Consider the following 15,301-nt stretch of genomic DNA (forward strand, 5'->3'; position numbering starts at 1 on the left):
TTTGTTCACAAATGATAAAACTGCAGGTATATAATACATGAAGACAGAAATTAGTGGTGAGAGCCACAAGGAAACTCCAATTGCTAACACAACACTCTATTTCCCAAGGTTTCGATTCTAATCCAATATTTTTGTTCCCCTCCTTTGCTCTCGTACATTTAGACTTCCCCTAGCATTCTTTTTCCTTCTTATGCTAACTTGTGTCTCAAATATTCCCTCTCTTTGTTTGGACCAAAAAAACACAATACGTATTAGGAAGTCTATGAGGCGAGATAAAAATTTATGTCACGTGAAACGGGTATCTCATTAGTATTTATGTTTAGACACATAGCAAATACGAAATATTCGTTTTACACACCACTTAGAAGTAGCAAGAGGCTCCAAACTAAATGAGTTATTGATAAAAGTGTTTGGACTAATTGATCCAAGTTAAAATAAAATGACTTCAAAAAGAAAAAGAGAGACGAGAAAAGCCTCTTTACACGTATAAGAGTTGTTAGAATATCGCTGGCAGCAAAAAAAAAAAGGGTTAAATCTTCATTTTTTATTATGCAATCAAATTAGGAAGTTGAATCATGGTTGACCTTAGCAAATTAATATATTTTCGGCTTTTTAGTCAAAATGATCATTGAGATTTGTATAACTCTTTACTTTAGTCCCTGAGATTTGAAATCAACAGAAGTGCTCCTAAGTTTGTCCACCATAAATCATTTTGGTCATTCCTTGAAAAATCTTCATTAAATAAAGATATAATGACACAAATACCCTAAATTTTTGTCAAATTATTATAGGGGTGGGCACTTGAAACCGAAAACCGCAACCAAAACACGAACCAAATCGAACCGCACCGAACGGTTTGGTTTTGCGGTTTCAAAACGGTTTCGGTTTGAAACCGAACCGAATAGGGTAAACACGGTTTGGTTTCGGTTTCGGCCCTTCGAAACCGCATACCTTTTTTAAATCTTAAATTCTATTGGTTATTTTCATTGAGTCCATACATTTAGTATAGACTCAACCACATCATAACATAACCCTTTATTTTTTTTCTTCAAGTCCGTGCGTAGACTGCTCTTTTTTTCTCAACTTCATCTTTATTCATCTCTCTCGGTCTCCACTCTGCGACTCTGCTGCACTCCAGACGCTCTCTCTCTCTCGGTCTCCCCTCTGGCCTCCTTTCCTCTTCATTCCAGGCTTTCCAGCTCCTAGCTTCTAAATTTCAAAGGTGCTAATATGGTAAGAACTATGATTTATAACTTGTTTTAGTTAAATTTACTTATAGATTTGAGATTAATTTTAGGGTTAGGTTTAGGGTTGGGTTTTGAATCAAAAGGGGATTTGGTTTTTCGTTGGTTAGTATTTGATTTTTCTTCGTTCATGAACATTAGAATGTCAATTGAAAGCATACATTTGCATATTGGTGACATGGGAATAATGGGTAGATAGGTTCCCGTTTCTGCCGAATCTGCCCAGTATAATTTATTAATTTCAGTAAATTTTTACACAAAAAATTTAATGTGCAATTGTGCTGCGTGCGTGCATACGTTAATTTAGTTTTGAGAGAAGGGGGAGAGAGGTTTTGTGGCAGGGTTGGGAACGGTGGGGGTGGTGACTACCGGAGGTGAGAGAGACGCCGTGGCTTGGCTCTCTGGCTTTGTTGGGTACATTGATAAAGATCAAAGAGGTTGGCCCCATAGTCTTCATACATTCAAATCCAAAAAAGTAATGCTAGTGGATGGCTAGCAGTGCTTACTGCATTAGCGAACCCTTTTCCATATAGGGTTTATGATAGTTAATTCTTTTTGGTTGAGCTTTAGTTTGAAGAATTCGTGGTTCAAAAAAGTTATAATGCTATGCTTTTGATATGACCTAATCAAACAAAGATAAAATATGAGTTTGAAGTCATTTTATCTCTCGTGATTATTATACCTATAGGAGTTTGAAGTCATTTTATCAAGTATTCAAATATATGATGAATTTATTAACTTGGTTGCCTCAAGTTGAATTATTTTGTTGTGGTCCTTGGGGATGTGAATTTTGTTGTGATCAACTAGGTAACTATGATAGTTTTTTATTGGTACATGCAATGTAATGCAAGGGAAAGCAGGTTGCAATTGAGGCAAAATTTGGTGTAGAGTAAAAGGCTGTGGGTTTATGACAACAAAATGGAAAGGCCCTGCCTTCGGCCACGGTTGTTCACTTTTAGTTTTAGCAGCACACTGAGCACAGAGGTGTTTGTACTCTACTAGTCCATAAATGTTGTCCCATTACACCATCCTCACTTTGCTGCTGGACACGTAATAGTCACATAATTATAAAACCCACCATCTTTTTTTCAAACAATGAAACCAAACCGAAACCGTTTGAAACCAAACCAAACCGAACCAAATGGTTTGGTTTCATTTCGGTTTTAGCCTCAAAACCGCACCGAACCAAACCGTAAAAACTTGTGGTTTTGGTTTTGGTTTCACTCAAAACCGTACCAAACCAAACCGTGCCCACCCCTAAATTATTATGGCCCATTGTTTATTAAATTGAGGGTATTTTTGTCATTTGGTCCTTAATTTTTCAAGGAAGGACCAAAATGATTGATAATGGAAAAACTCAGGGACCACTTCTATTGATTTCAAATCTCAGGGACCAAAGTGATGAGTTATACAAATCTTATGGACTATTTTGGCTAAAAAACCTATATTTTCCTCGGATTAGGAGGTTAACACTGTTAAGAGAGATTAATGAACAGCCAGTTGTTAAAAAAAATGAAACACGCCATAGAAACAAAATGAATGCAAAGTCTTGTTCAATACGTATTATTAGAGTAAATGGACGAGAATGAGATAAAATAACTCAAGATTTACAAAGTAGGAAAAAAAGTGGAACAAATTGAGTTTTAGGTGGTTAAAGTGAGATTAAGTTACAATTTCAAGGGCATTTCAAAAAAAAAGAAAAGAAAAACTCTTTGCGTGCAAAGTGCGGACCTTTCTCCTCCTCCTCTCTCTTACAAGCTCAGTCTGAGCAGCGATGGCGAAGCTTGCAGTCATGGTGAAGACGAGAAATTGAGGAATCAGATCACTAGCCTGATATTCAAGGTCGGTGCCCTTTTCATTACTCTGTCAATTTCTTTTGGCTTTCAATGTTTGATTAATTTGATCAACGTAATCAGGTTCTTGTGATTCAGTGAGTGAGTAATCCGTCTTTTTGATGGGTTTATTATTTCGTGTCTGAATTCCTCTTCCGAATAAGTTTTTGACTGTTGGGTTTGCCAATTTTATAAATTTGTGTATAAATTAAGAAATGCATTTAAATTTGTTGAATGGTTTGAAGTTGGTTTTGTTGGAATTTACTGACTGGTATCAGTTTTAATCTATGGAATTTCTATTTCGAATGTATTTGATTATCGTATACTGACCAGTTTGTTTTCGGAAAATCGTTTTATTTTCTCAATTCCTAGTTCCTCAGTTGTTTTTATTGTGATTGTGTTTCTTGCTGCTTGTGATTGGCTATAGGGTTGAGTGGTTCATGCTTTTCGGAAACTGACGAGGTTTTAGATGGGGGATTCTGAGGTTAATGTGAAGGCTCAGAAGACAGTTTTTGTAACTGTTGGAACTACTAGTTTTGATGCTCTTGTTAGAGCGGTGGATACACATGAGTTTAAAGAAGAGTTGTCGAAAAGAGGGTATACTCGGCTTCTAATCCAAATGGGGCGCGGATCCTATATTCCAACAAAGGTATTTTTGATTTTTCAGGTTGCACGAATTATGCGATTAGTAGTTGTTCTTCACAATCTAATTTAAAGTAACAAACTTTAAGGGGTGAAAAGTGGATGTTCAAAGAATGCATTGTCCCGTTTGCTATTTTAGATTTCGGTTCAAGTTGCTCCACCTCTATAAAAGCATGGGAAGTTGTAGTGTTGATATTCAATTCCTATGTGGATAGAGGTTAAATGTTTGTCTGTGATTCAATGAATTTAGAACTATCCCGATGACGAAGAAATTAATCTTCTAATAAGCTATTGGAAACTCAGCAAGATAACTGTTATTCGTTATTTAGAACATATGCGTTGGTCATAGTCTATCCATGCTTTTTTCGTTTTCTTTGTTTCCCCGTCAACATTTTTTATGATGCAGGCTGAAGGAGGAGATGAGCCCCTTGCTGTTGACTACTTCACTTTTTCTTCAAGCATTGCAGACCACCTGAGAGCCGCATCTCTTGTGATCAGTCATGCAGGTATTATTCTGATAGCGTCTTCTTATCCTTCTGCATTTTTTACCATTTGGTTAATAAAAGACTTGCGGGTGTTCTGATGTATTTCTAAAAAGCACGTAGTTTCAGCTAAAAGACTTGCAGCGCTAATTTGTCATGTTAGAATCTTAGACATTGCAAGGAAGCAAATGTGAAAGAGATCCTCATGAGGACTCGGTAACTCTTATGTATTAGTTTCATCTCTTTTCCTATCATAAATGTGACACTCATCTAGAGTTTGTAATTTTAGTTTAGTGCTTTTGATAGTTTTTGAATTCATCAATTTTCGAAGAATTTTTGTCAAAATTGTATAACGTAAAAGTACACACGAAGCGTAAAAATTATTGTTGATTGTGAGCCATTTATTTACTTTGATGCTTCAGATATTTTCGTGGCCACGATGTTTTATGTGAATATAATTTACTGTGGCGCAGGGTCAGGGAGCATATTTGAGACATTGAGGCTTGGTAAGCCCTTAATTGTCGTCGTGAATGAAGATCTGATGGATAACCATCAAAGTGAGTTGGCAGAAGAACTAGCAGACAGGAAGCATTTGTACTATGGTCGCCCGCAGACACTTCATCACGTTGTAGCAGATATGAATTTGGATTCCCTCGTTCCTTACCATCCAGGTGATGCGACACCAGTTGCCGCGCTTATCAACAGGTTCCTTGGTTTTGCAGATGAATGACGGAATTGTAAAACGTTACGACTTTTTTACTGAATCTATCGATGATATAGTCTTTTGCATGTTATCGATCGAGATGCATGTTCGGTTGGCTAGGATCTCAAATACTTTTGGGTATCAGATTGGGAAGACTTCATTTCATTTGCGTAGTTGAGACTCTTTAACATGTTATGCACCAGCTAACTTGTACCAAATGAAAGGACCACATGTTACTCTTTCACAAAAAGAGCAATTTAGTTCTCTCTTGGTATGAAACCGATTGTTCTTTATAATCCTCGAAGGACTTACCTGTCACGGAATATATTTCCCATGTCTCTGTGACACCCTCACGCAATGCCTCTCCTCCTCCTCACGTGACTTATTTGGTGACTTACCGCGTGAGGGTGAGAGACACGGGATATGCATATCCCGATGACAGGTAAGTCCTTCAAAGATGATCATGAACTTACTTTTTTTAACCCTATAAAACCTAGTTGGAAGGACCCGTCGCATGTAATGTGTCTGGGCATTTTGTTTCAACTTATTCTCCTTGTCTTCTGGGTTGGAAGCTGCTATTTTACTGTTTGTTTATTCGTTTTTGTGGCAATTATGTTAGGTTGGCACATTTGCCAAGTTCACAACCGGTGAAAAAAATCATTATCCACATGTCAGCAAGTCATATAAGCATCCAGATAATGCGGAATTTTCGGAAGCCGTGGATTTTTATATAATTAGGTAATAATGGTTGGGGATTTTTTATGAGTGTTATATTATCCACACACTTATTTTTATCTCTCACACGCATATTTCAATTTTCGGCCGTTGGATCGAATGAATTGAAAAAGATTAATAGGTAAAAAGTAACAAGGGTTTGTGGGAGGTAAAAAAAAATGTGTGAATAGCACTACCCTTTTCCAATATGTTAGGCGATATTTTATACACTCTTTTTTTTATTTTTTTTTATTTTTTTATGGTTATTAGATATTTGATCAAAATCTCAATGGTCAGAAATATCGTTGTATATATTTATACATTGGAACATAAATTTGTTGATGGAGCTTTAGAGTGCTAATACTACGAGTGTTTTTAATTGTTAAATTTGATTTTCACAACTACCGACGAAGAAAATATTGAATGATTTGAGTGGAGAATCGATACGAAAACCTCCAAGGCCTTCTGAAGGACAAAGACAATTCCTATAGAAAATACAAAAGAAGAGACGAAGCAAGTACACAGAACCAGCTATTCACGAGGCAGAGATAGAGATAGAGAGAGATAAAGAGGAATCATGTGAAATGACCAAACTTAAAAGAGAGAAAGAAAGAGAGATGGCATCCTACTTAGAAGGGAAATAAACTCAACCCCCAACTCTACACCATATGCAAACTTACACCTCACCTCTCTCTCTCTCTCTCTCTCTCTCTCTCTCTCTCTCTCTCTCGTGCATTGCTTTGTGCTCTCATGGAAGTTAACACCACCGCTGCTGCATCCGCAGGGCCACTTGACCTCGCCGCAAAAAACCACACTCATAAACACCAACCGTACAGCCACCACCAACACCACCAGGGAAACTTTCCTTCAAAATCTGTTCTTATCATCATCATCTCCATCATCTCAGTTATGGCCCTTCTTGCTATAATCTTCATCGTACTAATGCTTAGACGGCTCGTCAAGTCGACGAAAACAAATGGCAATATTTACAAAGAGAACACCGGCTTGATCAATACAAGTTGCAGGTCCATTGCTCAAACCGCAGTGGACTTCAATTCTAGCCCAGGTAATTAAACATCGCCCCATCTTTTATTTCATTTTATTTGTACCAACTACCAGGAGAGAAACTTAAATACATACATCAAGATGCCACTATTGCCATATCCCAATTCAATCATGCAATGCCATGTGCAACGCACGGCAAGAAATAATTCGCTTAGGATAACGCCAAAGTGACATTGCCGTTATGTTATGTGAGAACGTTAAAACGCATGACAGTGTCAATAACATTTAAATATACTGTTGTAAGGAAGTTGTACTCCTGTATTAGGAGCTACTTTGATATTAAACAGATGATTTTGAGCAAGTGCAAGTCCAAGTTCTAATGTTGGTACGCGTGAAATTGGGGCAGATGTGAAGGGTGGTTGTCTCCAAGGAGGGAATTCTGGAAGGCCATTAAAGGCACCTGCAGACAAAGGAGTTCAAGTGTTCTCGTACAAAGAACTTGAGGAAGCCACTGATAAATTCAGCGAGGCAAATGTGATAGGGCATGGTGGGTTTGGAGTGGTGTATAAGGGGGTCCTAAGAGATGGGACAGTGGCAGCAATTAAGATGCTGCGCAGGGAAGGCAGGCAAGGGGAGCGTGCCTTCAGGTTTGAGGTGAGTGACTTCATTTATTAGCTTTTTGTTCCGATTTGATCCTTGTATTTCTTTACTTAATTTTCGTTTCTGTCTTGTTTTTTATCCCACTTCTTTTCTGAATACATTTGACTTGAAAATTAATGTCATTTTGTCATTTTTAGACGTGCTCATTTGTTTGTCAACACAAACTCATGTGCATTAGAAGATACATAGTACATTAACAAGAGAAATTTTTTTTATTTTTTTTAACAAACGCTATTATCTACACTAGGGGTGGACTTAGCCTCACAATGGTTTAACAATAATGTGGTTCAAATTCGTTTTTTATGAGAATCAAACCTAAGACATTTCACTTATAAGTGAAAAGGAATACTATTAGACTGTAGTACTAAGTGACATTAATAGGAGGATTTATCTACAACGCCACTGTAAAACTCTCGACCACTAACACGATGTCATTTAATTTTTAGTTTCATACATAGGTTGTCATTGCATGATTAGTTTAACACAACACATTTTTTGCATCTCCGTTTCATTTAACTCCTTTTGCATGAATAAGGAAGAGAACTTGCCTGAAATATGGACATATATGTCCATCACTTGATGAGATGCAACAGGAAGATGAGTATATCCTGTAGCAAGCAAGTCTTCTTCCATTAATAAATCTTTGGCACAAGTGATTTAGGGACAAAGAACAAGAAGGATATATATATTTATCCCAACTCCTCCACTAAAAGATTTTTGGATCGCCTCTGAAAAAAAGATTTTTGGCTCTCTCCCTCTCTCGTACACACACAAAACAGACTTCTTTCAAAAAATGCTATGACCTTCTAGTCCTAGGGCTTGTTTGGATATGTTTTTAAAATGACTGAAAGCGCTTTTAATGAAAATGTTTTTGGATTCCAAAAGCACTTTAAATGCTTTCTGCAAGAAGCACCAATTATGTGCTTGTGCTTCTTCCAGGAAGCACTTTAAGTGTTTTTTTTTCTTTCAGAATTTACTTGTATTTTTACTAAGAATTGGTTCTAAAAACATTTACCAAAAACTCTTTCAGTCATTTTAAAAGTGCATCCAAACGAGCTCCTAGTGTTTTATGATTGTCTAACCTCACTTGGGAAAGCAAATCTTGTGGGTTGACTTAAGCAACCCTCCCTCACACACACATTATGCTTCCTTCAAATGTTTTGATATAGGAGTTTTCTTTATAAAATGTGTGCATTATATCTTATTAAACAAAGTTAGACCCTAAATTTCAGGATTCAAAATCATTCTAAACTGTTTTATTCAATTCCTGCACATGGGTTTGAGAGAAAACTAAAAATAACAACTGCGTTTGTCTTTTTCTTTTTTAGTAAGTTTGAAGGATTTCGACCTCTGAACATAAAATACTCTTATCCGCAATCACCACTAGGCTACCCCAATGCCTTTTTATCTTCCCGTTTTCTCCTTATTGTAGGTGGATCTACTAAGCCGGTTGCACTCTCCATACTTGGTGGAGCTACTTGGCTATTGTGCTGACCAGCACCATAGGCTCCTCATATTTGAATGCATGCCCCATGGTACTCTGCAACGCCATCTCCATCCTACAAACAATCATCAGCCGTTGGATTGGGGGACCCGACTGAGGATAGCCCTTGATTGTGCTGAGGCCCTTGAGTTCCTCCATGAACATGCAATCCCATCTGTTATACACCGTGACTTCAAGTGCAGCAATGTTCTACTAGATCAAAATTTTCGTGCCAAGGTGTCGGATTTCGGATTGGCCAAGATGGGTTCTGACAAGATCAACGGTCAGATTTCAACGCGTGTGCTAGGGACCACCGGTTATCTGGCACCAGAGTGAGTGCTGCATCATCTGTAATGGAGCCCCCTCTCACTACCACTCAGATGCTAACAAACATATAGGCACTGCAATAGAAGCATGCATGCACATGGGTGTATATACACTGTCACTATTATTTTAGCTGTCATTTTTTATCATCTTCAGTACTGTTACTTGGGTAGAGTAGAGAGAAGTAATTTTCGCACATTCGTTTTTTTTGTCAACACTTGGTAATTCAAATTGTTGAATTGAATAAAACAAATATATAGAGATGTGCAAAAAGAGAACAGATGTGTGCGGAAATCATTTTCTTAAAAGAGAATTCAAATGCCTGTGTACAAGAAGTGCATTGTGTAAGTACTAGTTTCTTAACTTAATATCTGTGATCGATCTTTTATTTTTCGTTAATTTTTTGGACCTTTGATGATATAGGTATGCCTCGACTGGAAGGCTCACCACAAAATCAGATGTATACAGCTACGGCGTGGTTCTTTTAGAGCTCTTAACAGGGCGTGTGCCGGTAGACACAAAACGGCCTCCTGGAGAGCATGTCCTTGTTTCATGGGTACGTCAATTGTAAATCTGTTAACAGATGAGTATGCATGCATGCAAAATGAAACTAAAATGTACATAATTTTTATTGTACTGTGATTAATCAGGCTCTTCCAAGGTTAACTAACAGAGAGAAAGTATTGGAAATGGTTGATCCAGCTCTTCAGGGGCAATTCTCAAAGCGGGATCTAATTCAGGTCAGCTTAGCTAGGACGTTCCAATTAATTATATAATCATCAGCAGAAAGTTATGAATTCTTGGAGTTTTAACTAACTGAAAGTTTTCTTTTTATAATTTTTGTTCTTTTAGATAGCAGCTATTGCAGCAATGTGTGTGCAGCCGGAAGCTGAATATCGGCCTCTAATGACGGACGTGGTACCGTCTCTAATTCCTCTGGTTCAAAACTCCTCTTATGGTGCTTCCTCTGGTTCGTCTAGATTTCATAACCAAATACCAAGTCCAAGGTGTTAGGGATTTCTCCAAATAAAAAATAAAAAAATTGTATTAGGGTTCATGTGAAAACTACAAAATGAAGTGAACTGTTCAGATAACTTATCAGCCAGTGCTTTGGCAACTTATTTATTTATTTATTTTTAAATGTTACTCTTACCATCTAGTTGTATCATCATTTGTATCATCTTTCCAATAAAGATGAGACCCACCTACGTTGGCGGATCCAATCTTTATTAGAAAGATGGTACAACTAGGTCGTGAATCGTGATTGTAACATTACTCTTCTTTTTTTTCACTGAAAACAAGGGTACACATGCATTCTTGATCGGCTAGTATATTTAAATTAACTTAATATTTCGTATATGCATATGTATAAATCCAATTAATTTGTGCTGTAATATATGCTTATCCTTTTTACTATATAACTGTATGTTGTAATATATTTTGAAACTTTTTATATCAAAAGAAATTCAGAACACTTCGAAAAACTTCAGATTGGAAATTCAGAATCTCTAAGCGGATTCCAATTTTCATTCTAATTTTTGAAAATATTCATACACAGATATTTTCGGATTCGAAAATTTTAATGTTGATATCGGAAACATCATTCCAACTTCCACCCTTATGCTGAACCTCTCTTTTTCTAGTGGATGACGACTGACCGATGACCAAGTGTATTCTTAATGCAAATATGTATAGTTAGAAGTTGTTTGGTATTACATTTAAAATGGGAACTTTAACGAAAGAAAGCTTCCGGTACTGTTCACTTTAATAAAAAATCACATTTTTACATTAAAAAGTCAATCATGATACTATTCACTTTACCCTTTATTTTGTCTTTATTGTTAAAACTCAAAGTTTTCAAACTCTTTTCATTAGTTTTCTTTTTAAAAATTGATATTCCATTTAAAAATACTTTGCAGTTTTTAAAAAATGAAGAACGTTACTAAATTACTTAGTACTTGGTATCAAAACAAAAAATTGGATCCAAAGAAGGATGCCAAACAAGCCCTCAATCATTTAAGAAAGTTACAAACAAACCCTTAACTTCGAAGATGAACGTACAAGAAGAGCGTTTCGTGTGTAAATTTGTAATAATTTCTTAAACATGGTCCTTTAATGGCTTAACAATAACCCGAATACATTTCTAGAACCGTAAATCCGCCTAAGATGGTGCTATCAGCAGATAGATTTCGGGCAATGAAACTTTGTCGATGAACTACCGGCTGCGAAGAATGCAACAGTTACAGTGAACCTAACCTTGAATTTCTGCTCATTCGTTTTCAGTTTCAGCTTCCATGGCAGCACTTTTTTCTCCTTGTTTCTCTCCTTGCGAGTTGATGCCCTTTCTATTAACTTTATCAGCATATTTGGAAAAGGCAGCAGACAAGGCTGACTTAACACTCAATTTTCGTTCTTTCTTTCCACGTTTGCTTTCATCTTCTGTTTCCTCTGCTGCTTTATCTTCATCCACTGAACGAGGTTCAGCATTGCTCGGGACAGAGGTTTCTGGAACAGCAGGGCGACTGGCAACCACACGCTTAAATGGTTCATGAAATGTATCATACAAACGTTTCACCTGATAAGCAAGGCAAAAAAGGAACAATTGTTATGCCTCCCATCGTATATTGGTCTGAACATTAAAAAGAAAAAAGGTCGACAGCGAATACCTTACGCTCTCCTATCCCAGGGCAACGAGCTAGATCTTCCATGGAAACATCCATGATATGAGAAAGAGCCTGCAAACATGAGAATGATATTTCAACATTTCTAAAAACTAAAAAGTAAAAACCACACTATCTGCCAATGAATTCTCAGTGCAAAACTGGAGGCATACCCCGAACGTAGTACCAAGGGTGACAACATCAGTCTTGTTAACATGTCGAACTGTTGTTAACGCGTGATTTAGCTACCCAAAATGGACAAGGTTCAGTTCGATGAATTCAGTGTCATAAATTTTACAATCCATACCAGATATTTTCGCAAATTAAGCAAATAATTTGATAAGACTCTAATTTCTCTACATGAAGAATATAACTGATTAGTTGACCTCAACTGTACTAATACCCGCGATAAATAGTCTGTATCCATTTGACCTTGAATAATGTCTGCAGGCTTGTTTTCATAGACTTTTATAGTCTCCAAGTATCGACCACATTCCTCCAAGCTATAAAAGAACATGTTAGAAGCACATCTGGGGTCAAAGAAACTAACAAAAACTAAGCTACCGGGAGTAAGCTAAAGCTAAACACCTTTACAAACAGAGACCCTTTTAATGATACTTGATCCCCGTTAAAATGGTTAATCATGTTCTTGAAAAGCTTACAAGAAGAATATCAAATATAACTTTCCAATATCAGAGTCATGGAAAAAAAGACTGTTGCCAAGTTTACATTTTTGGCTTGCAGTTCAAAACAAAATACTTATACCTCCAACCGCATAATAGTGTGCATTCATGAAGCAGAGCAGTTTTAGTAACTTCAAGTAAAGGCTTGATTACATCTTCCTGAAAACCAATAGAAATAGTGAGCAAGTCTGCTATTATAAAGGCAGAAAAAGAACTGCTCACTTTACTGATAAAGCTATGAAAGACAATATTGGCACAATGGCTTACCACATCAACATGGCAAAGGACAACACGAAGCTTAAAGTTCTTTTGCAATTCTCTGATACGGAAATATAGGTAGTCTGGATGCAGCAGATGATACCGAAGACTACAACAATTGGTCAACATACATATCATATAAATCAAAATCAACTTATACGTTTCATCGTATTGAAATTAGCATGAGTTAGGCATCATCAACTCGAGTCTAAAAACACCTCAAGCTCAAAAGTTAAGGCAACTACGGTATCATTGCTGTGTACTGTTAGTCAATTTCCATCTAGATATTCCATTTTTTCATGAGAAAATAAATGCAAAGGTAGCTAGATGAGAAATCATATTGGATAAACTGTCATACTATGTAAGTTTTCACATAACAGTTGTATCATATTTACCACAGCATCCTGGCTATAGATTCACATATATATAACTTGGTATGACGACCGTGCAAATGTTCAAACCTGAGATAGAGAGCGCATGAGCTTTGCCCAAGTAAGTAGTCACAAACAATATCTGCAAACTCCCACCTCACATTTCTAATATGTTTCAGCAATGGGTTTCCCTTCTGTAAGGAGGAATTAAATTTTACACTCAGTTCGCAATAATAGGACTGTGGAATGAAAAATTGCTAAACGATGCAAAGGCTGATCATGAACTTTACTCTGCTTGTGGCAATAAATATTTGGAGCTATTCTAGACCCCGTATCATGGTAAGGCTACAAATGTAAAACATGGACCTTCAGATCTAATTTTCAAAATTAAGTACTGAGTAATGGATGCATCAAATTGGCTAATCATTCACTACACCAACACCCTAAAACTAACCAAAAACCCATCTTATCCTTTTGTGCAGTTACAGCCTTTTTTCTGTCACAAATTTCATACACACTGACATCAAAATGTATAAACATATGAATAAGGGAATCTTAAGAAGTCTTGTAGAAAAAGGACATCGCATATATCGCATACATAAAAAGGTTTGAAAACTGCCAGTGTCAACAACACCATTACTGAAGATACTAAGATCAGCACATTAAAATTTCACAAACGTGGTCAATGGTTACCTGATATTCATTAGTTCAACTCATGTTTCACTGTTCAGACAAAGTATGCCAACTTTCAAATCGTAAGGAAGAAGTACCATTATCTTAGACGGTTAAATTTGAAAAATGCAATGCATTGTCTAAAACTCTCAGAAAAACACACCGAGTACCATTGGATGAAGAGTACTAGACCTGTCTGTGGCTCACAAGAATTGCATTGCGACGCTGAACAGATGAAGATGATGCAACTGCATTCGCAGGTGAAGATGATGAAGACGGAACATCAGATTGGCCAGTTTGCCTAAACCAAAAAGCAAAGAACGAAAGCATCTCAGCTTCGGATAACCAGAAAAAGAAAACACAAACCTTAACAAACCACCTAATAGTTCAATCAACTAGAAGCTCTGTCCTTGCTGAGTTCTTATACAACAAAGAGGACTTCTCTCTGAACCTGATTTCCAACATTTTATCAACCTAAGATTTCAATGCTCACTTGGGTTCTAAGAAAAATGAAAGCTGACAAATCATAGCAAAATCAAACATCATAAAGATTAAAATTTTAAGTAATCAAAAGCTCAAGAAAGTTCTCTAAACTTAGTTTCCAACATTTTATCAGCCTAACATTTCGAAAATGCTAAGTTGGGTTGTAACGAAAGTCAATGTTTACAAATTACAGCAAGATCAAATATCATAAAGATCAAATTTTTCAGAAACCAAAACCTCAAAAAACTTCTCTTTTATTTCTTCTCACACGCCCATCAGAAAAGAAGTACGAGAATCACAGTAACTTCTGAATAAACAATTTCCCACCAAAACAAACAATAACCCACATTTCCTCAATCAGAAACCACCATAAATCCATATAAAAACTGTCCACTAAACAAACACAAGGGTCTGCATTGAAATTGGTGAAAAGGGTACCTCGAATTGGTGGCGTCTGAGGTCTGCGGCGGTTGTGAGGCGGCGGTGGAGGGAGGAGGCGGCGAGTAGAACTCAGAGGACTTGACGAATGCAAATGCTTGAGAAAAGCTATGTGAAGGAGTGAAGAGAGAAGGAGGGGTGGATTTAGACTGCGAGCTCTCGAGTACTTCTTGAAAAGATGGTATTTTTATCACTGTTTTCTTCTTGTTTTTGTTCAGGTCCGACTCTGTATTTTGCCCTCCGTCTTCGTCTTCCATGTCTCTCTCTGTTTCTTCTGCTCTTTCTTCGAGTACGTTGATGGTTTTGCGTAGGTGGTGTTGGGTTTCAGGCTTGGGCTTGAAGTGATGATGGGTTGTGGACCATTAAAGCCCACTTCATTGAAAATTTAAAAGTCGTAGGTTTAGCAAAATGTAGACTTTCTCGTATTCGTGTCGTGTTGATCACGAATCGCAATTGTAACGCGTTATTTGTTGACAAACTGGCCTTCTGCAGTCAACTGAAAAAGTGAGCGTGATACTAAAAAACGTAATTTATTCGGTGATTAGCAATAGCATGCATTGATAACTTGGATTCTAACGTCCAACGTCATGCAGTTTAATCTATTAAGTAGTTTGGTAATTACAAACTACACCAACATAAATATGTGA

General features: G+C 37.0%; 3 protein-coding genes across 3 annotated transcripts; 2 read left to right on the forward strand and 1 right to left on the reverse strand.

The window, feature by feature from the left end:
* Positions 1-1,088: 1,088 nt before the first annotated feature.
* LOC126619064 (uncharacterized) lies at positions 1,089-5,182 on the forward strand. Its single transcript, XM_050287327.1, has 5 exons — positions 1,089-1,233; positions 3,017-3,086; positions 3,504-3,725; positions 4,125-4,224; positions 4,674-5,182. Exons 3-5 carry the CDS (start codon positions 3,546-3,548, stop codon positions 4,928-4,930), a joined length of 537 nt encoding a protein of 178 aa, XP_050143284.1. The 5' UTR covers positions 1,089-1,233; positions 3,017-3,086; positions 3,504-3,545; the 3' UTR covers positions 4,931-5,182.
* Positions 5,183-6,137: 955 nt separating this feature from the next.
* On the forward strand, positions 6,138-10,410 carry LOC126619062 (probable serine/threonine-protein kinase PBL7). The gene is made up of 6 exons (XM_050287326.1): positions 6,138-6,683; positions 7,029-7,276; positions 8,715-9,097; positions 9,513-9,645; positions 9,740-9,829; positions 9,942-10,410. Exons 1-6 carry the CDS (start codon positions 6,368-6,370, stop codon positions 10,101-10,103), a joined length of 1,332 nt encoding a protein of 443 aa, XP_050143283.1. The 5' UTR covers positions 6,138-6,367; the 3' UTR covers positions 10,104-10,410.
* A 694-nt stretch (positions 10,411-11,104) lies between these two features.
* LOC126619065 (DNA excision repair protein ERCC-1) lies at positions 11,105-14,955 on the reverse strand. The gene is made up of 9 exons (XM_050287328.1): positions 14,655-14,955; positions 13,926-14,034; positions 13,152-13,255; positions 12,700-12,799; positions 12,515-12,591; positions 12,153-12,252; positions 11,923-11,994; positions 11,756-11,824; positions 11,105-11,664 (listed from the first exon to the last, which is right to left on the reverse strand). The coding sequence occupies exons 1-9, from the start codon at positions 14,909-14,911 to the stop codon at positions 11,359-11,361; spliced, it is 1,194 nt and encodes a 397-aa protein (XP_050143285.1). The 5' UTR covers positions 14,912-14,955; the 3' UTR covers positions 11,105-11,358.
* Positions 14,956-15,301: the final 346 nt, after the last annotated feature.

Source organism: Malus sylvestris, chromosome 4 (assembly GCF_916048215.2).
Source record: "Malus sylvestris chromosome 4, drMalSylv7.2, whole genome shotgun sequence".
Lineage (NCBI taxonomy): Eukaryota > Viridiplantae > Streptophyta > Magnoliopsida > Rosales > Rosaceae > Malus > Malus sylvestris.